The sequence below is a fragment of the Crinia signifera genome, chromosome 19 (genome assembly GCF_055691185.1).
Source record: "Crinia signifera chromosome 19, ASM5569118v1, whole genome shotgun sequence".
NCBI lineage: Eukaryota > Metazoa > Chordata > Amphibia > Anura > Myobatrachidae > Crinia > Crinia signifera.
The window spans coordinates 94185081-94208430 of NC_139226.1; the positions used below are offsets into that span (position 1 = coordinate 94185081).

Consider the following 23350-nt stretch of genomic DNA (forward strand, 5'->3'; position numbering starts at 1 on the left):
ACCCTGCAGAAAGAGGGTATTTTAAGGAATAAAGGACTATCCTGCAGCAAATGTGGATCTACAGTATCTGTCTGAACAAGTCATTAAAAAAAAAAAAAAAAAAGGCACGTAGACAGTTTTTTGACATGGCGACATTTCAAATGCCAAAATTTTTTGTGTGTTGGCATTTTGTCTGTCGGCCAATGGTGGTCGGCATTCTTACGGTCACTATTTTGGCTGCATACCATCTACACAACAAATGCAGTCAGCCAACAGACTTTCACAGCGACTGACCTGCTCACTGTGATTTGTATTTATAGCCGACCTCGCCTCGCCTTGTAAACATTTGCTCTTCATCTGCAAGGCCTTTTCCATCAGAATAGAACTCTGCCATTAATTAGTTTAGAACCGGTACTAATGGGTGCCACATTGATTTTAAGTAGAGCATTTGTATTTATTTCTCCTAGAGATACAAACGGTCCAGTAATCAATCACAGTGTTACACTATTGGCAATTGCTCTGGGGCAAGACTTATTGGTGACACAGCAGTGGTGGATGGGATACCAGTACCTACTGGTGCTGATATTTGCAGAACACTGCGCTACGCCGCGGGGAGAGGCTGCAGTTGCCGGCAGGATTCTTTACAAAATCTGGGCTGGGGAAACCTTTGGCTTCCAGATGTTGTTGAACTACACATCCCAACATGCTTTGCTGCAGTTTTGCTATTTGGCTAAAGCTGCTAAACATGCTAAAACTGTTGTGGGGCATGCTGGGACGTGTAGTTTAAGAACAACTGAAAACTAGAGATTAACCAATCCCTGCTCTAGATTATTCATCTATGGTAGGGTTTCCTTCAAACTCAGTGGCAGTGGGAAGGAAATGATGTGGGCCCCATGGCCAGTGTGTTTGGATGGCACGCTACACACTCTATATGTATACGCATAGGCAAATGCGGGGGGGGGGGGGGTGTCTCTGGTTGCCTGGAAACCCCCTCCTCTTGGCAAGTGCCTTAAATTGTGACAACAATAGCTGGTATATAATATGATCAATAGAGCTGACACCACATCATGCAGTGTAAGGGACAGAGCGGAGCTGCCTAGTGCACCAGCTTCTTCTACCACAATTGAGCCCTCAAACATCACAATGGACCAGAGAGTAGCTGCCAGGAGGAAGAGACAGGAGCCTTACCATGAAGCAGGTTAGTTGTTGTCTTTCTAAGGAGAATGTTCTCTTATGTGCACGGGCGTAACACTCAGAGGTAATGGAGATGCCTCCGAGTGACTGGGATTAACCTTAACCCCTGCATATGTGCTAACTATTGAGGGGAATGAGGTGCCAACGTTGCTGTGAGTGATCCCCGAAATATCTGCTAAAAATGCCAACGCCACTCACAGCCAAGTCAACTGAAGTTTCGTAAAGTATTGCACCCCCCCCAAAAAAAACCCCAAAACAGTCAGTCACTGTGACCGGTGTGGTATTTTTAACGGATATTTCGAGAATCTCTCACACAATGCTGGCACTCAAAGGGATAATAAAAAAGGTTTGCTTGGCAATTTCACACCTATTTTGTCAAATTCCCTTGGCACTCAATGGGTTAAAGGTTAGTAATAACTGAAAATAGTTGGTAATTAGGATGGGGGAGGGGGGGAGTGACTAGGGAAAGAGCTACCTTTTACATGTTGGGGGTACTTTTTAAATAAACCACCCCTGTTGTGGATCCTGTTTTAGGGGTAGATGTATGAAGCAGTGATAAGGGAGGAGAAGTAAGACAGAGGAGACGTGACCCATGACAACCAATCAGCAGTGAAGTAACATCTATAATTTGCATAATATAAACTTATACAGAGCAGCTGATTGGTTGCCATGGGCCACTCTTCCTCTGGCTCACTTCTCCTCCCTTATCACTGCTTCATACATGTACCTCTGAGTCTCTTTCTCTATCTCTCTCTGAATTGCTTTCCTTAGAACCAGCCGCATCACGTTTTACTTTAAACTTCTTGATTAGCACAAGTTTGCGTTATATCGAGGTGTAGACCTGGCCAGTTATAATATCGCCAACATGGTAATGGAGCCCTGATCCCCTTCATTTTGTGTGCCACAAATCTGCAGGTTATTAGTGTATTAAAACCTCCAAAAATGGGCAATCGTCACCTATCCGGACTATGCCTCCGAAGACCGAAGATCCATATTGTTTCGTATATTAGGATCTTTTTAACTCTTGTACAAATAATCAATCCAGTGCCACTTTCCCTAGAAAGATGCAGCACTTCCCAGCTTTTAACCACATCTTTGTAAATTGGCTTAAATTACTCATAAAGTCATTATGGAGAAGGCTGAACTAATAGAACTAATTAGTCCAATAACCCAAGCTGGATGTGAGGAATGGCTGTGATTTGTGGCAGCTAGGAAGCGGCTTGTATGCAATGTCTTTTTTCAACATTAATGAGGACTGTAAATTTCATGTTCTTGAAAGTGGGTTGACCGAACCTCGCTCATCTACTGGGACTTTATGGAACAGGGTTGTAAATCATGGGGTGCTGCCTGGAGACTATGTAGGTATTTATACTTTGGCTCATATTTAATGGGCTGCAATCCAAACATGGTCATCTCGCTGATTAGGTTTGATACCCCTGCTCCTGCTTAGCCCACTTACATCTCCATTTCCTTACATGTCCTCCCACCAGTGTGTTTAAGCATGTAACGTGATGGACTGATTCAGAGATGGATGGTCATGTAGCCACTTTCTCAATAGTGAAAATCAGCCATGTGATGGAGTGTAGGAAGTACTAAGATGCTCGTGGTCAAGCTCCGGGGTCTCTGCACTTACAAAGGAGACTGTACTCACACCTACATTAATGCAACATCAAACCATCAACATTAGTGGTAGCCTAGGGTCTACTCTAGCTACTCTTCTCAAACTCTACTCTTCTCAAATCCAGCTAAGCGTGGCCTCTGGTGCAGTGGACTTTTGGATGAGAATGCAGCAGAGTTCATCGACATGCCTGGCCAGATGCAGAAATCTCAAGGCCCAGTAAACTCAAGTTTTTGGAAGCTCCACCCCTCTGTAGAAGGTTACAGGTCAGTCAACCATTGACTCATCCCCTTCTCGTTCTCCAGCCTCACTCCAATGTCTTGAATCTCACTCCTCACTTGTTTTGCTCTGACCTCATCTTTGCTGGTGTCTCTCCAACACCACCCCTGTGTCCCAGCCCCCCCTTCTTTGGTCTCTCACTCTTTTCATTCTCCAACCTCACTCCAATGTCTTAAACCTCACTCCTCACTTGTGTCGCTCATACCTCATCTTTGCTGTTGTCTCTCCAACACCACCCCTGTGTCTCCAGCCCCCCCTCCTTTGGTCTCTCACTCTTCTCATTCTCCAACCTCACTCCAATGTCTTAAACCTCACTCTTCACTTGTGTCGCTCCTACTTCATTCTTGCCAGTGTCTCTCCAACACAACCCCTGTGTCTCCAGCCCCCCCCTTCCTTTAGTCTCTCACTCTTCTCGTTCTAACCTCACTCCAATGTCTTAAACCTCACTCCTCACTTGTTTTGCTCCAACCTCATCCTTGCTGGTGTCTCCAGCCACCCCTCCCTTGGTCTCTCACTCTTCTCATTCTCCAACATCACTCCAATGTCTTAAACCTCACTCCTTACTTGTGTCGCTCCTACCTCATTCTTGCCGGTGTCTCTCCAATACCACTCCTGTGTCTCCAGCCTCCCCTCCCTTTAGTCTCTCACTCTTCTCATTCTAACCTCACTCCAATGACTTAAACCTCACTCCTCACTGTTTTGCTCCAACCTCATCCTTGCTGGTGTCTCCAACCACCCCTCCCTTGGTCTCTCAATCTTCTCATTCTCTAGCGTCACTCCAATGTCTTAAACCTCACTCCTCACCTGTGTCGCTCCAACCTCATCCTTGCCAGTGTCTCTACAACACCACTCCTGTGTCTCCAGCCTCCCCCTCTCTTGGTCTCTTTTTCACCTGGGTCTCTCAGCCTCACCCGAGATTCCTAAGGTTATGAGGGCACCTCAGCATCTCAGGGCCTATTACAAGTATCCCCTTTATCTTCCTCTGTTGCCAAGCCTGCACATACACGCGACTGTCCCATAATACACCCATGAAACTGCCTCTTTTGGGTTGGCACATGCACAGTACTGGTTTTCAAGACTTTATGCACATGTGCACTAACAAAGAAAAAACTGAGCTACGGAAACATCGACCCCCTTGCCCATATCTGAACCAGGCTCTAAGCTTAATGTATTGTACAACTTCCTTAGGTACTATAGGAAGTCCCTGTAGATGTAATCTTTTGGTTACACCTCCCCCATTACCAACCTGCACCCATTGTCACCTGTACCTGCATATTCTCAGCCGCACTGGCAGCAGCTGACAGTTACCGCTACAGTTTTAAGCTATTTCCAACACTATACGCGTGAAGCCTATCCGGCATCTTATTGGACAGGAGTGATGTCCAATCGGCTCAGATGCTCATATACTATACACTCCTATCCTAATTGCCTGTATAGCTACAACAGGGCTCTGCCCTTTGCAGGGTATGCATCAATGGAACAATGGTTAAGCATAACAATAGCTGTAGTACCCTGCAAAGATATTGATAATGTGATTATTCCTTGTTATAGCCATAAAAATCAGGACAATACAGTCCTACTCTACAGTCAGTTCTCCAGGATAAGGAATATTAATGTCTCTCTCCTGAGAAATAGGTCTGTCCAGGAGATTATAAGCACCACCTACTTGCAGTACGATACTCAGTACTACTCAGTTCAAAATAGTTGCTAAGGGCAATAACGTTTCAGTTTAGACGAGTACCATGACATTCATTCCAAGCATCCAGTTTAGGGTTTCCCCACAAAATATTTGTAATGTATGTGCCATAAACAATGCAGAATAGCTGGGTTGTCATTGCACAATATTGGATGGCGGTTACATTTGAAAAAGGTGTAATAGAAACGTGTCAGTGTATAAGGGTATTGGTTGGATGTAGCACAGAGCAGTTCCCCCTGGCTAAAACTTTGGACCCATACAGGTGTACGCATCTTGGGCATACAGACACAAAGCCTGACCTCTTTTTGCTTTATTTAATGCCGGCTTAGCACAAACAGTGTACAGAGAGATAGTGCTTCAATGAAACCATCACAAACACACGCCATAAAAGCTGCTAAAAGCTATTCATACATGAACTGAATCTAATTTACTGCCCCATCTATTAAGCATTGTAGGTACATTTCAGTTCATATGATCAATGGCTTTTATACACTGTGACTATAGTATGGGCATCAATGCAGAGCAACAAGTAACTACATCACGGGCAGGGTGTCAGATGCAGGAATGAGTGATAAATCTATTGTTTGTTTATTTTATTTTTGAAATCTTATTTTGTAAACAATTGTATCTATTAAACTGTTGAAGGATGCCTTTATGATGTCAGTAGATTGTACACAATGTATGTGAACTGTGTTCTTCATGTGACAACCTTCCCATTCAAAAAAAATCTCAGTGACTAAAACACGCATGCATTCACCATATCCATTCACAAATTCATGAGAGCCAATGAACATAACTTGGTTGCAATGCATGAAAACACACACACACACACACACACCATCAATACTGCAATCCTTTACCTACAGCTATTGTGCCAGGGCGAAGGAGAGATGTGACATCACCATCGCTTTACCATGAATGAAAAGCTGAACGAATGCAGCAATTTGCAACCCTAATATTTTCTTAAACACGTAGCCTGTTCTCAGTGACAGCAAGCAGTGCAGAACCACCATTCGTCCCCTTATGCATCCATCACCACCTGTTTTTCCCTTAATACCGAAGTCCTTCCATCATCACACAAAACACACGACAGACACAAAACAATCCAGGGATGAGGCTAGAATTTAATATTGAAGACAGATTTACAGTTTCCTGTTACAAAGCAGACCTCAGGATATATTTTTTTTCTTCCCCTTCTGATCTTTTGGAATGTAACTATTTAAAACATCCTGTATTTAACTCAACTTCAATATTGGAACAGGAACACATTGCTGGGAGATATATTCTAGTGACTGTGCTGTGTTTTGTCCCCAAACCTCTGACGCATGGGGGCACGTTTACATACTGTATATATTAAACCAACCAGTATTTTCTTGTTGCAAACAAGGAAGTAACTTCTACTGTATATAATGACACTGAAATGATTCATTACACCTATGCGCGGCCTTTATTGTCTAGTGCTGGAATACTTACAAGTATGAATGTGCACAGACAATGCCATTCTGATTGCATCTTGTTAACATTAATAGATTATTTTTAGCCTAACAGACAGTTGTAGTCTCTCTGGTTGCTGTCTGTACAGTTTATTTAACTCCACAAAGCCTTGTTCGCTACCCCTGCAGCAAGTTGTAGGATGAATTATTTAGCACCTGTCAATATACTGTATAATCTTTAACAAGAAGTTAGTCGTCAGGCGATGATACAGCAAGCTGTCTGTTATTCTTCAAATTCCCGTGTTACTGTTTTAATTATAAATATTATTATTTTATTATAGTTGAGCTGCAGTTCTGACCAAGCAAAACATGCAAGCAGCTTTTGTTTGGTAGAGGGGCTCTGGTGAGAGTCCCCCTCTCCTGCAGTACGTCTTAAACAAAAACCCCTACAGGAGGAGTTGAGTTTGTATTCCCAGAGCAGAGCAGCCTTTATTTTCCTGCGCCGTTTAATGTTTAACTATATCAGAAGGTACCATAAGTTGTTTCTGTGCACTTATGTGGTTGATTGTCCTGCATGGAAACAGAAGTCTATATATAACAGGGCTTTATCAGTAGCTATGTAAATCCAGGATCACCGCACACCCTTCCATGGCCGGACAAAAGAAAAAAGTTCTGGGTAGAAATTTGCTGGGGAGTTTGTGCAAGAACCGCACAGGAATCAGCTAATAATGCTCCCAGTCTTGCACATTCAATGCACCACTAACCAACCCCTACTGTACCTTTCCTAACACAGAGGATAGAATGTGTGTGGTTAATATAGGTAACTAACTAAACAGCTCCTGTTCCCATTTCAATAAAGGAAAACTTCCAAGGCACTTTTACACATTGTCCCTGCAACCCCAGAGCCAAAGGAACGTAGGAAAGGCTTCTGATACATTGCACAGAATAATGTTGCACCATTTAAAGCGTATATACAAAGACCACGAAAAATGACAAAGGTACCAACCACATCACAAGACAACACAGTAACAGAAACATCATATTCCCCCTTCCCAGACACAGAAAATGACAATCTACCTTCCAGTTTAGTCTCCATTGACATTCCAGCTTAGAAAAAGTCCACTTTTAAGAAGCACATTCCTGGCCACGACAGGTCAATTAAAAAAAAAAAAAGAAAAAGTGAGTAATGAGAAGAGATAATGGTGTAAAGTTCTGTGATACAGAGGCAGATCTGTCTACAACACGTGTCAAGGTAAACACAACTGTCCACCTCTGCAACTATCAGGCTGAATGATGCTGGCTCTCACAGTCCAGAGCTTTGTCCACTCAGCTGCAGCTGTGTCCCTGGGTGGTCCTAATTATGGTTATGATGATAAGGGGAGAAGGCAGACTATATACTGTAGTTCCCCCACCTCTCCCTCCCCTCCTAAACCAATTCTGCCCTGGCTGCCTCCAAGAAAGTCCAAGCAAGCCAGAAGCTGACTTTCCAAGAATTCAGGATCCCAGGAGCTGTCCATGGAACAGTGCTGGAGTATGCACCCTTTGCTCTCCTGCTCCCACCTCTCTTTCTCTCTCACTCTCTTTGCTTGTTGCCCTCAGATGACAACTGTCTGCTGCCTCCTCTGCTGGGAGGGGCTGCCTTGGCCCCCCCCTTTGGGTTGCTGGAGAAGCTCAGGCTTCTTTTGTCCTCTCAATGCCTCCGTACCTGCAATGCTGCAGCAGAAGCAAACTCCTTTTCTCTCCTCTTCTCTCTGCATTATGACAAATCAAGGCAGGCAGCTGTGCTCTGAGCACACCAGCCACAGGGAGAGAGACCTAAAATAGGCACTGGGGGTCTGATGGGAACTGCAGCAGGAGAGGGAAGGGGGTGTCACAGCCCAGCAACCCCCCCCCCCACCACTTATTTTACCCTTTTCTTCTTTTTATCATCTAAGTGCTTGGATCATCTCACCTCCCCCCTTCAAAGCTGCAGCCTTCATAATCCGGATTAAGGGCACTAATTATCAAATATTAACTCTCTTGTTGGAGAAGCCTTGATCACATTCAGCATCATCCTGAGGTCAATCAACAGCAGCAGTGGCTGGACTTCGCACATCCATTATTATTATTATTATTATTATTATTATTATTATTATTATGTATTTACTAACATTTATATTCTGCAGTATATTCTGTTGCGCTTTACAATTGTTGTTTATGTTGATTTATATGATGCATTATGATATTCTTTATTGCAAAAATAAAACTTGCAAAATAAATAATGCATTGTTCCTAGGGCGATGCAATTATAGGGTTCTGCTTTGTCGTTACTTTGTAGATTATAATAACCTAAAAAGACAGATTTAAAGTGCTCCTTCAGGTTTATACTGAGCTACAGCTAAATATCAACGACTTATACCCCCACCCCCTTCCCCCGTCACTAAGGATATCTATTTTTTTTTTCTTGGAATGAGAGGAGGGGTGTGTGTGTTTGGGGAGGGGGGGGGGGGGGGTGTTCTTGATACTATGCAGCAAATCCAAGGTGCAACATGATTGCCCACTTGTTTACTTGCAGGGCCTGCGGCTGCCACACTTTGCTACAGCCTAGCAGTTGTTGTTCTGCAATGCTATTTGGGCCTCCCACACACTGCAGGGGTGATGATTATTACCCCTCCCCATCATGCTGAACTGAACACAAAGAAGTACTGGCTCCTACTCTGTGATTACTTCTTCCCAGTCTTCAAGTCCTCGTCTTCTCACGGATGCGGCGAGGGAGAACATTGATGCTTTCGGGAAAGACGGTTGCATTCTTGTGACCGTTGTTGTTGAAAACCTTTTATTGATGTTATTCCATTTGTATTGGAAGCTGTGAGGTTGATTTGGGTTTTTTGTGCTAATTTTTCTTTTGGGAACGGTGGGGAAGATGCATTTTCTAACATAATAGAAGCAAGAAACATACATAGCAAAGGGGAGTCAGATTACTTTTTATACAAGGTAGGAATATACATATATAAATCTGATAAAGTTCCGGCAGAATTTATTATGCGGAGGCACCTAAAACGATGCATGTTATTATTTCAGTACTAAGAATCAATTAGAACAAGAGACTACACAGGAGAGCTTAACACTCGATCACTACTATAAACAATGATATAATACCATTTATTGTAAAGCGTAATAGAATATGCTGGAAATATATACTTTTTTTTAGTAAATGTAGAAACTATGCCCTTAACAAGAAAGACAGAGACCTATGACCATCTAATTATCTGCCACCTTAAGTACAGTATGCACCCACGATTTGGCATTCCCATCACCCTGCTATACCCGCTGCAACCCGTCTCTGCTTAGGTACTGTAAGGCTGATTTTCCTCTATCACTGCCCCACACTTACCACCCAACTTTCCGTACTCTGGATTCAGGTATCCTCCGGAATTGCATTAAGATTGCTACACCTTACTTACAAACACCGCCCACTTTCTACACCTTAAATGGCTATCTTGCCTTTCTGAGTCTACCTCCATCCGTACCTCACCTCTTGAAAACACCTATCGCTCCCACCTACAATATTTTTCCTGTGCTGGTACTCATTCATGTAATTCCTAACCATGCCCTAACTCTGCAGCAGCCTTCACAGCTATCACTGAATATCCATCTCATATACTACCAATACCAATGTACCTTGATACCTACACCACTCCCACCTACAGTACCCACAAAAAAATACCTACAAATCAAACCTACTCACACTAATACACCCTCACACCTCCCCTACTCCCACCTGTACTACCCATACTAATACACAATCACACCTCCCCTACTCACACATATACTACCCACACTAATACACCCTCACACTTCCCCTACTCCAACCTATACTACCCACACTAATAAACCCTCACACCTCCCCTACTCCCACCTGTACTACCCACACTAATACACCCTCACACCTCCCCTACTCCAACCTATACTACACGCACTAATACACCCTCACACCTCCCCTACTTCCACCTATACTACCCGCACTAATACACCCTCACACCTCCCCTACTCTCACCTGTACTACCCGCACTAATACACCCTCACACCTCCCCTACTCCCACCTATACTACCCGCACTAATACACCCTCACACCCCCCCTACTCACACCTACACCCTCACATCTCCCCTACTCCCACCTATACTACTCACACTAAAACACCCTCACACCTCCCCTTCTCCCACCTGTACTACTCACACTAATACACCCTCACACCTCCCCTACTCCCACCTGTACTACCCACACTAATACACCCTCACACCTCCCCTACTCCCACCTATACTACCCGCACTAATACACCCTCACACCCCCCCTACTCACACCTATAATACCCGCACTAATACACCCTCACATCTCCCCTACTCCCACCTATACTACCCACACTAATACACCCTCACACCTCCCCTTCTCCCACCTGTACTACTCACACTAATACACCCTCACACCTCCCCTACTCCCACCTGTACTACCCACACTAATACACCCTCACACCTCCCCTACTTCCACCTATACTACCCACACTAATACACCCTCACACCTCCCCTACTCCCACCTGTACTACCCACACTAATACACCCTCACACCTCCCCTACTCCCACCTATACTACCCACACTAATTTACCCTCACACCTCCCCTACACCGACCCTACTCCCACCTATACTACCCACACTAATACACCCTCACATCTCCCCTACTCCCACCTGTACTACTCACACTAATACACCCTCACACCTCCCCTACTCCCACCTATACTACTCACACTAATACACCCTCTCACCTCCCCTACTCCCACCTGTACTACCCACACTAATACACCCTCACACCTCCCCTACTCCCACCTATACTACCCACACTAATACACCCTCACATCTCCCCTACTCCCACCTATACTACCCACACTAATACACCCTCACACCTCCCCTACTCCCACCTGTACTACCCACTCTAATACACCCTCACATCTCCCCGACTCCCACCTGTACTGCCCACACTAATACACCCTCACACCTCCCCTACTCCCACCTATACTCCCGCACTAATACACTCTCACACCTCCCCTACTCCCACCTATACTCCCCGCACTAATACACCCTCACACCTCCCCTACTCCCACTTATAGTACCCACACTTATACACCCTCCCCACTCCCACCTATACTCCTCACACTAATACACCCTCACACCTCCCCTACTCCCAACTGTACCACTAATACACCCTCACACCTCCCCTACTCACACCTGTACTACCCACACTAATACACCTTCACACTTCCCCTACTCCCACCTATACTACCCACTCTAAAACACCCTCACACCTTCCCCACTCCCACCTATACTCCCCACACTAATATACCCTCACACCTCCCCTACTCCCACCTATACTCCCCGCACTAATACACACTCACACCTCCCCTACTCTCACCTGTACTACCCGCACTAATACACCCACACACCTTCCCATCTTCCACCTATAATAGCCACACTAATACACCCTAACACCTCACCTACTCCCACCTAAACTACCCACACTAATACACCCTCACACCTCCCCTACTCCCACCTAAACTACCCACACTAATACACCCTCACACCTCCCCTACTTCCACCTATACTACCCACACTAATACACGCTCACACCTTCCCTACTCCCACCTGTACTACCCACATTAATACACGCTCACACCTCCCCTACTCCCACCTGTACTACCCACACTAATACACCCTCACACCTCCCCTACTCCCACCTATACTACCCACACTAATACACCCTCACACATCCCCTTCTCTCACCTATACTCCCCACACTAATACACCCTCACACCTCCCCTACTCCCACCTATTCTACCCACAGTACTACACCCTCACACCTTCCCCACTTCCACCTATACTCCCCACATTAATACACCCTCAAACCTCCCCTACTCCCACCTATAGTACACACACTAATACACCCTCACACCTTCCCTACTCCCACCTATACTACCCACACTAATACACCCTAACACCTCCCCTACTCCCACCTATACTACCCACACTAATTTACCCTCACACCTCCCCTACTCCCACCTATACTACTCACACTAATACACCCTCTCACCTCCCCTACTCCCACCTGTACTACCCACACTAATACACCCTCACACCTCCCCTACTCCCACCTATACTACCCACACTAATACACCCTCACATCTCCCCTACTCCCACCTATACTACCCACACTAATACACCCTCACACCTCCCCTACTCCCACCTGTACTACCCACACTAATACACCCTCACATCTCCCCTACTCCCACCTGTACTGCCCACACTAATACACCCTTACACCTCCCCTACTCCCACCTATACTCCCGCACTAATACACTCTCACACCTCCCCTACTCCCACCTATACTCCCCGCACTAATACACCCTCACACCTCCCCTACTCCCACTTATAGTACCCACACTTATACACCCTCCCCACTCCCACCTATACTCCCCACACTAATACACCCTCACACCTCCCCTACTCCCAACTGTACCACTAATACACCCTCACACCTCCCCTACTCACACCTGTACTACCCACACTAATACACCTTCACACTTCCCCTACTCCCACCTATACTACCCACACTAATACACCCTCACACCTTCCCCACTCCCACCTATACTCCCCACACTAATATACCCTCACACCTCCCCTACTCCCACCTATACTACCCACACTAATTTACCCTCACACCTCCCCTACTCCCACCTATACTACCCACACTAATACACCCTCACACCGACCCTACTCCCACCTATACTACCCACACTAATAAACCCTAACATCTCCCCTACTCCCACCTGTACTACTCACACTAATACACCCTCACACCTCCCCTACTCCCACCTATACTACTCACACTAATACACCCTCTCACCTCCCCTACTCCCACCTGTACTACCCACACTAATACACCCTTACATCTCTCCTACTCCCACCTATACTCCCGCACTCACTAATACACCCTCACACCTCCCCTACTCCCACCTATACTACCCACACTAATACACCCTTACACCTCCCCTACTCCCACCTGTACTACCCACACTAATACACCCTCACACATCCCCTACTCCCTCCTGTACTACCCACACTAATACACCCTCACACCTCCCCTACTCCCACCTATACTACCCACACTAATACACCATCACACCTCCCCTACTCCCACCTGTACTACCCACACTAATACACCCTCACACCTCCCCTACTCCCACCTATACTACGCACACTAATACACCCTCACACCTCCCCTACTCCCGCCTATACTACGCACACTAATACACCCTCACACCTCCCCTACTCCCACCTGTACTACCCACTCTAATACACCCTCACATCTCCCCTACTCCCACCTGTACTGCCCACACTAATACACCCTCACACCTCCCCTACTCCCACCTATACTCCTGCACTAATACACTCTCACACCTCCCCTACTCCCACCTATACTCCCCGCACTAATACACCCTCACACCTCCCCTACTCCCACTTATACTACTCGCACTAATACACCTTCACACTTCCCCTACTTCCACCTATACTACCCACACTTATACACCCTCCCTACTCCCACCTATACTCCTCACACTAATACACCCTCACACCTCCCCTACTCCCAACTGTACCACTAATACACCCTCACACCTCCCCTACTCACACCTGTACTACCCACACTAATACACCCTCACACCTCCCCTACTCCCACTTATACTCCCCGCACTAATACACCCTCTCACCTCCCCTACTCACACCTGTACTACCCACACTAATACACCTTCACACTTCACCTACTCCCACCTATACTACCCACACTAATACACCCTCACACCTTCCCCACTCCCACCTGTACTCCCCACACTAATATACCCTCACACCTCCCCTACTCCCACCTATACTCCCCGCACTAATACACACTCACACCTCCCCTACTCTTACCTGTACTACCCGCACTAATACACCCACACACCTTCCCATCTTCCACCTATACTAGCCACACTAATACACCCTAACACCTCACCTACTCCCACCTATACTACCCACACTAATACACCCTCACACCTCCCCTACTTCCACCTATACTACCCACACTAATACACGCTCACACCTCCCCTACTCCCACCTGTACTACCCACACTAATACACCCTCACACCTCCCCTAATCCCACCTATACTACCCACACTAATACACCCTCACACCTCCCGTACTCCAGCCTGTACTACCCACACTAATACACCCTCACACCTCCCCTAATCCCACCTATACTACCCACACTAATACACCCTCACACCTCCCCTTCTCTCACCTATACTCCCCGCACTAATACACCCTCACACCTCCCCTACTCCCACCTATACTACCCGCACTAATACACCCTCACGCCTCACCTACTCCCACCTGTACTACCCGCACTAATCCACCCTCACACCTCCCCCACTCCCACCTATAATTCCCACACTAATACACCCTTACATCTCTCCTACTCCCACCTATACTACCCACACTAATACACCCTCACACCTCCCCTTCTCTCACCTATACTCCCCACACTAATACACCCTCACACCTCCCCTACTCCCACCTATACTACCCACAGTACTACACCCTCACACCTTCCCCACTTCCACCTATACTCCCCACATTAATACACCCTCACACCTCCCCTACTCCCACCTATAGTACCCACACTAATACACCCTCACACCTTCCCCACTCCCACCTATAATTCCCACACTAATACACCCTCACATCTCCCCTAATCCCACCTATACTACCCACACTAATACACCCTCACACCTCCCCTTCTCTCACCTATACTCCCCACACTAATACATGCTCACACTTCCCCTACTCCCACCTATACTCCCCGCACTAATACACCCTCACACCTCCCCTACTCCCACCTATACTACCCGCACTAATACACCCTCACGCCTCACCTACTCCCACCTGTACTACCCACACTAATACACCCTCACACCTCCCCTACTCCCACCTGTACTACCCACACTAATACACCCTTACATCTCTCCTACTCCCACCTATACTCCCGCACTCACTAATACTCCCTAACACCGCCCCTACTCCCACCTATACTACCCACACTAATACACCCTCACACCTCCCCTACTCCCACCTATACTACCCACACTAATACACCCTCACACCTCCCCTACTCCCACCTGTACTACCCACACTAATACACCCTCACACCTCCCCTACTCCCACCTATACTACCCACACTAATGCACCCTCACACCTCCCTTACTCCCACCTGTACTACCCACACTAATACACCCTCACACCTCCCCTACTTCCTCCTATACTACCCACACTAATACACCCTAACACCTCCCCTACTCCCACCTGTACTACCCACACTAATACACCCCCACACCTCCCCTACTCCCACCTATAATACCCACACTAATACACCCTCACACCTCCCCTACTCCCACCTGTACTACCCACACTAATACACCATCCCACCTTCCCCACTCCCACCTATACTACCCACACTAATACACCCTCACACCTCCCCTAATCCCACCTATACTACCCACACTAATACACCCTCACACCTCCCCTACTCCCACCTATACTACCCACACTAATACACCCTCACACCTCCCCCCCACCTGTACTACCCACACTAATACACCCTCACACCTCCCCTTCTCTCACCTATACTACCCACACTAATACACCCTCACACCTCCCCTACTCCCACCTATACTACCCACACTAATACACCCTCACACCTCCCCTACTCCCACCTGTACTACCCACACTTATACACCCTCACACCTCCCCTACTCCCACCTATACTACCCACACTAACCCACCCTCACACCTCCCCCCCACCTGTACTACCCACACTAATACACCCTCACACCTCCCCTACTCCCACCTATACTACCCACACTAATACACCCTCACACCTCCCCTACTCCCACCTGTACTACCCACACTAATATACCCTCACACCTCCCCCCCACCTGTACTACTTACACTAATACACCCTCACACCTTCCCCACTCCCACCTATACTACCCACACTAATACACCCTCACACCTCCCCTACTCCCACCTATACTACCCACACTAATACACCCTCACACCTCCCCCCTACCTGTACTACTTACACTAATACACCCTCACACCTTCCCCACTCCCACCTATACTACCCACACTAATACACCCTCACACCTATACTCCCCGCACTAATACACCCTCACACCTACCTGTAATGTTACCTTATATGGGAAATATAATCTCTTTTTTACACAACACTTTTTAATTTGAATTTATATAACATGTGAGCGGCGCTGGCATTTTTAGCCTACATTTTGCACATCTCTCACAGAGATGTTGGCACTCAAACGATTAATATATATCTGCCCAATGCAACTTCTGGAAAAATAAAAGGAAAATACATACATGTATCACCCCCTTCCCAAAAATGTATAAATCAATAAATGAACAGATTACAAATACCATTTCTCGTCACCATAACAGACCTTTAATATTAAATACACTTTTAAATAACCGCCGTGTGAATTCCTTTGAAATATTAAAGCAATTCATAGTAACAAGATCAATAAAAAATAAATTATAAATACATCTCTCGTACACTCTGTCTGCAGCGGGCAACATGCGAATGCAGTGAGCTCATTTTAATCTGTATTATGGTGCCTTATTTAATATCTGTTTTTATAGCCCTGATACAGTTGCGACTGGATGGCCGACGGAAATGTAACCGACTACTGCGCTATAAAGGCTATATTTATCCGGAAACTATTTAGGTGATAGAGACACAGGGATAGAGCAGAGCTGATGGGAATGCTGGAGCCTAAATATATTTAGAACCCCCTGGACTGATAATAGTTATCCCGGCGTCACTGTCAGTGTAAGTGGACTTGTCTGGTTGCATCTGAAGAATGAAATACAACAGACCGTTAAAGGCAGCGTTCGCGTTTTATGTTGGAAACAGTAATGCATCTGTTCCGGCTAACCTTGGATAATTCCCATATCTTATCTGCATGGCATATGTAATACCCTAAATATAGCCTAATCGCACTGTGTTATGTATTGTGTGTATATGGGGGGTAATTCAGGCCTGCTCACTATGCTGCGAGCCGCAGCTGATATGTATGCTGCTTACACATCCACTTGCAAACGCGTGCGCAGATGAAAAATCCTTGGATGACCACTTACTGTACCATTGAAGGATTTTTCCTCTGCACGTAACCGAAAGGAAGCCCAGGACTTACATTTCGCTGCACAGCCTTTTACGAATTGGGGGCGGGTACTGAAGTTAATGTGTAGTCAGCCACTCACCCTTTGCAATTGGCATATTGTTATAATCAGGGCTATTTTTCTGCAGGCTCCAGCAGGAACTGAGGCCCTTATTCTAGTTCACTCTGACAAAATATTTCTTAGATGGACAAAACCATGTGCACTGCAGGTGAGGCAGGTGTTACTTGTGCAGAGATAATTAGATTTGGGTGGGGTTTTACACCTGCCTCACCTGCAGTGCACATGGTTTTGTCCATCTAAGAAATATTTTGTCAGAAAGAGTGAACTAGAATAAGGGCCTCAGTTCCTGCTGGAGCCTGCAGAAAAATAGCCCTGGTTATAATCAAACTTTATGACCACTGGGATAGTAAAGTATGAACCAAGTCGGTATAAACAAAAAAGAAAAAGAAAAACTCTTGCCAACCTTTTGAGTTTTGACCATGTATATGTCCACATTAATCTTGTGTCGACATTTCATCATTGTTGACCTAGGGTATGTTGATCATTCTTAGATGTCAACCTAGTCACTGTCGACCATTAGTGACCCAGGGACCGGATACCGTACTCTATAACACTGAACATTACAAGGGACAATAAAACACTTTAAAAGCAGTTTTCATCGGGGTCTACCGGTACTACTGCGTCACAGCGCCACCTTGTATATAACATGAACCACACACAAACAGCACTGGCCACACCTCCTCTTCTCACCATGGGCCCTTGACCATGTCCAACCCGGTCCATATATACAGTGTGTACAGGGGGAGGGGTTTGTAAAGCACAAAGGAATAAGTCCCACTTGAATAAGTTAGACGAAACGCATTGGTAAATCTCTGGATCTACTTCATTCCTGTTTTTGCTATTTTTATTTATTTTTGTCATATATCCTTTATGCCATTTTATGATATTACATATATTTTATATACTTGCAACATTTTTACTATCCTGCTCTGTAGTAAATTGGATTGTTCTCTTAATAAATATGTTAAATGTTATCTGGTCTCCCCATACAGTATAGTATTTATCAGCACCATTATCACTCCCAGTATCCTTTCCGCATAACTGAATTCTTACTCACTAGTAAGCCCGCTCGAAGCAAATGCTTCAAAAGCTAGTCCTCTACCTCGTGATTGCCTTTGTGTTTGTGCATGTGTGGGAGAGAAAGAGATGTAGTTTCACCCGCTGCCAACAGATGGCAGTGTTTCGGAGACACAAAAATGGATACTAGACATAAATATATATATATATATATATATATATATATATATATATATATATGATTTATATACATGGAACAATGTGCTCCTGTGCTATAAAACCTGAAGGAGTTCATATACCTATGTATTAATCATAGTAATCAGACACGACATCGCAGTCTTTACAATTCCAAGATGATTTTCCTCCCATTATGTTCTGTGTACTAGTGCACATGTATTAGAGGCCAAATGATCAAAGTGCCACAGAGTCTGTATGATGCCAAATATAGCACATCAATATATGTAGACTTCTCCGCGCTGGGTTATGTAAGTGCGTCCAACGGCGATAAATTATCTGCAGTTTACTATCTCTGCGAGTAACATTGCGCAGTACAAGGGGATCACTCAGACATCAGGATAACCTTGGAAGATGAGCAGATACCGTCATTCATTAAATTCTATAGACATCTACCAATTAATATCACATTGCCAGTAACAAGTGTATACAAACCGAAGCAAAGCGGATTGAGAATAACTTTAACAATGAAAAAAAGGTGGGCCGGTCTCTGGCCATGCCCGATGGGACCTCGGAGGTATTTGGCAGAAGCTCTGTCCTGGGTTAGGGTACTTTGTGTACCCTTCCATCTGTGCGCTGGTGGTCTAAATAAGGCTTACTCTTTCTATGGCTGCGTAGGTTTATACTTGTAGGTTATAGGATTCCTGACTAGAATATAATTGTCTATGGATAGGGAAACTGGGGATAAACTTAAGCGGTGCTGCTTTTTCTAGGCGTATCATAATGGAGAATGTAGGGCCAGAAAAATGCAGTGGTAGAGGCCCATTCTCATGGGTGTGGCCAAAATCCAGAGGGGGTGATTCTAGCTACCAAAGAGGCTTGGCTAACCATTAGAGAGTACATCTGGGCCCCTTTAACCCTTTGCTGTCCCAATTTTTTTTTTTGCAATTCAGTCTGGTTTAAATGTTTCATTTAATAGTAATTTATTTATTTATTTTTCATTCAAAAATGGTCTACATTGAATGTTGAACAATGTTAATGTTCTTATTTTTTAAAGTGGTTCACCACTGGATCTGCTACTAGCGCTAGGGCTGTTGAGCCTGACTAGACGTTGGACATAAAAGGGTTAAAAATATATTAGTTAAAAGCTTGTCAAAATGACGGCTTCTGCAAATTACTTTCACTTTATGTGGGGTACACAACAGGACGATATGGCCCAAAATGAGCCAATTTAGATACAATCTCGACCGATTGTATGTGAATCGGCCATGTTTTGGGCCATTTCGCTGCCCTTTTGATGCGATCCCGATCCGATGTGCGGCCCTGCGGGTCGTTTCAGAGATTCTACCTGCTGCAGGTTGGATCTCAGAAACGACCTTTGTAGTGGGTCGCGATCACACCAGGGGCTTTTTCGGTGTTGGTCGGTGGCGGGTCAGCAGCTCCGTCAGCTCGTGAGCGGGTTGTACATTCCTGTGACGACCCGCTCACAAGCAGCATCGTGCTGGTGTGTACCCAACATTACAAAGGATTCATTTGGTCAGTTGAGTGGCTTCTCAGTGGTGGTACTTCACCTCATAGAGGTGAGGAATAGTTAGCTTTTATATCTGTACACTGTATAAACAATGGTAGTACATTAAGGATAATGTACCAGATGCACTGTAGAATGTACATAGTCCGGTTACATCTTTAAGCCACTTAAAAGGCGACATGTTGATGCCTGCTCGGGGCGGCACTTAGACGGTGAAAAAACTTGAAAAACTCCTGTTGACCCTTCGACTGTCGACCTTCCAATTGTTGACCTAAAGCTTGTGTTGACCTTCCGACCCTGTCAACCTTAGTCATGTCGACCAGTTTCAGGTGTTGACCTAAAGCCTGTTGCCCTATAGTGGTGGACCCAATACATGGCGATCTAAATTGAGTCGACCCAATGACATATACCCTGATAAAGCATGAAAAAGTCCCAAAAAATTAAAAAATTGTGAAAAACTCATGTTGACCATTGTGTGTCAACCATTGCCACGGCAAAATTTTGCTTGTGTCAACTTTTGTCAATGTCAACCTAATGAATGTCAACCTTTCGGTGCCGACCTATTGTCTATCTAGACATTGTCTGTGAGCCATCATGTTCCCTAGCTTATAACTTGTGTAGATAGGGGCTGATTCAGACGTGGCGTTCGAAGAGGTCCGAATTTGGCACCGTCTCTTATGTTTTAGGTCTGCGCATGCGCATTTTTGCCATTGCGCATGTACGGGGCTGGCTGCTAGTGCATTGAGTGACAGGCAGGGGGCGTCCCAGAGTTTTATGGGCGCGCACATAAAAATGGTGGGCGCGCCCATGGAACAATGGAAGGACCCCAGCAAACGCAGACGTGACCTTGCCTGTTTTTGGTGTCATACCGAATAGAGGAAAAATCATTTGCTGGTGAGGGCAGGCGCATGCGAGCGGATTTGTATGCATACACATCCGTTCACATCGTAGGGGCCATTCGGGTGGCGGGGTGGACGTGCGCTCGACTGGGTTTTGGGGGGGGGGGGGGGGTTTGCTGCAGCACAGATCAAAATTCAAAAAGGGAAGCCACGCCAACTGCCATTGCAACCTGACTCACTGGCAGCTGATGTTGCTCCGCCATTGGAATTTCGGACTGTGCTGCAGCCCATCGTCTGGAGCCACCACTGATCACCATATGGAGTGCGGACCCCGCAATATGTTATGGCCACTGGAGCATTGCAAACAGTATAGCGGAGTAAAAACAGCCGTAGTTGTAGCTCTTCCGTTATTGCAGGAGCCCCAGGAGAGTTATTTAGCTTTAGGCTCCTCTCTGAAATTAATGATGGTAGAGTAAGCCGAAGATGGAGGAGCCAAGATGTAGGTCAGGAGGTGAGAACCTTGTTCCTCACCTTCTCTTGGATACGGCTCTGACTCTGCCTCATGGGTCGAACAACTGAGAATATGAATCTGACCTGATATAGGTCAACGATGACCATGCATTTCCACCGAAGTGAGTTTGCTATTGAAAAGGATGACACCCATCTCCCCAACGTGTCAAGCCATTTCAAGAAAGCTTGGACCACAAAAAGCCTCGGAGCTTAGAATCGGGGAACTGTGTTAAAGCTGTTTGCAAAACTCATTCTCATTTCTTGAAAGCAGCTAATCCCCGCACTTGGCAGCAAGAGGTAACACATAATATATTTGGGAAAAGCTGATATATATCACAATGTAATGGACTGCGGAGCAAACGATAATAAACCAACACAAAAAAGCCATATTTCCTTATTTAAAACATAGAGCACAATCCTGTGATTGAATCATTTTTTAAGCTGCTAAAAGTCAATAAGGAATAAATTGACTTTACGCAGCAAAAACACAAATCAAGCGGGAGAAAACTGAAGTATTTCACAATATGATGTAATGAAAAAACTTCATCTTTCTAAACAGGAAGACGGGAAACAAATTAGACGACGGTTTATTGCTTATATTTGTTATCTGCGCTATTAAAAAAGTGGAAGGGGGGGTGACTTTATTAACTTTTATTATTATAAATGATTTAATAACTTGCCCTAATTAGTCGTGACGGAGGACAGGCTCTGGGTTCCGGAGTGCCATGACTCAGTGTGCCTGCTAGGACAACCGCTCAGAGTTATGTGGCGATTAGGAATCAGGCGGCATTAGTAATAAAGATTCAGCTATTTGCCCCCCAACTGTTCCCATTCATAATGAAATATACAGTTCTGTTCTGAAAAACAAAAAGGCCATTATGACAATGTAAGTTATAGGTCACTGTCATATGTTCCGCTAGCCGTCGAGCTGCACTGAGAATGGGGATTTCATTAAGTTCAATGCATAAGCTGGATACTCATGAAGACTTACAGCGGGTGACTTTCTTCTATTCCAGCATAATATCCACAAATGCAGCTTGTGCGTATGCTCAGTATAACATATGGCCTGATTCAGCCTAGCGAACAGGTCAGCCCCACCCCACCCCACCAAACACCTGACCCCCCTACCAGCACGCCGCCTGCATCCCCTCTACAAGAACACATCCCCTCGCATGCAACCAAAGGGCAGAGAAATCATTTGACCATCGGATGATTTCTCTCCACTTTGGTAATAAAATTCAGTCTAAACTGACTTTTATTCCTGCCGCAGATCACCGAAAAGTGGGCGGGCGCTGGCGTCATGTGACGTCTATCCGTCTGCGTTCCCAGGGGTACTCCCAGCGTTTTCATGAGGATGACCATAAAATGCTGGGCATTCCCATTCTGTATAGGGTGGCTGGCAGCAGAGGGTTAGGGTTAGGCTGTGGGTGGCGAGGTGAGAGTTAGGCAGTAGGGCAGCATTTTCCAACCACTGGGCTGTGGCACACTAGTGTGGCTTGAGCTGTTCTCAAGTGTGCCACCAGAGCTAGAGATGTCCACACCAGTTTACAGCCACCACCAGTTCAATTGGTACAGTATTTACTGGTCTTCTTGCTCCAGTCCTGTCTCTGTATCCTGTGCATATGAGATCACCCCTTTCTGACACCTGTGGGTCCAGATCTGGCTGATGGCCCCTCCTCCTCTTGTCATCCACTAATCATCACTTGATTTA

At 45.7% G+C, this 23350-nt stretch overlaps 1 protein-coding gene across 7 annotated transcripts in view; it reads right to left on the reverse strand.

Annotated features, from left to right (window-relative positions):
• The window catches only part of CAMTA1 (calmodulin binding transcription activator 1), a 1324131-nt gene that overhangs the window by 87481 nt on the left and 1213300 nt on the right, over positions 1–23350 (reverse strand). The window contains exon 1 of one of the 7 annotated variants that reach the window (XM_083162953.1): positions 7277–7998. The exons of the other annotated variants lie outside the window; for them this stretch is intronic. Within the exon in view, the coding sequence (XP_083019079.1) occupies positions 7277–7301 (25 nt within the window). The 5' untranslated portion in view covers positions 7302–7998. Of the gene's footprint in view, positions 1–7276; positions 7999–23350 lie in introns of those variants that run through there. 7 annotated transcript variants of the gene reach the window in all.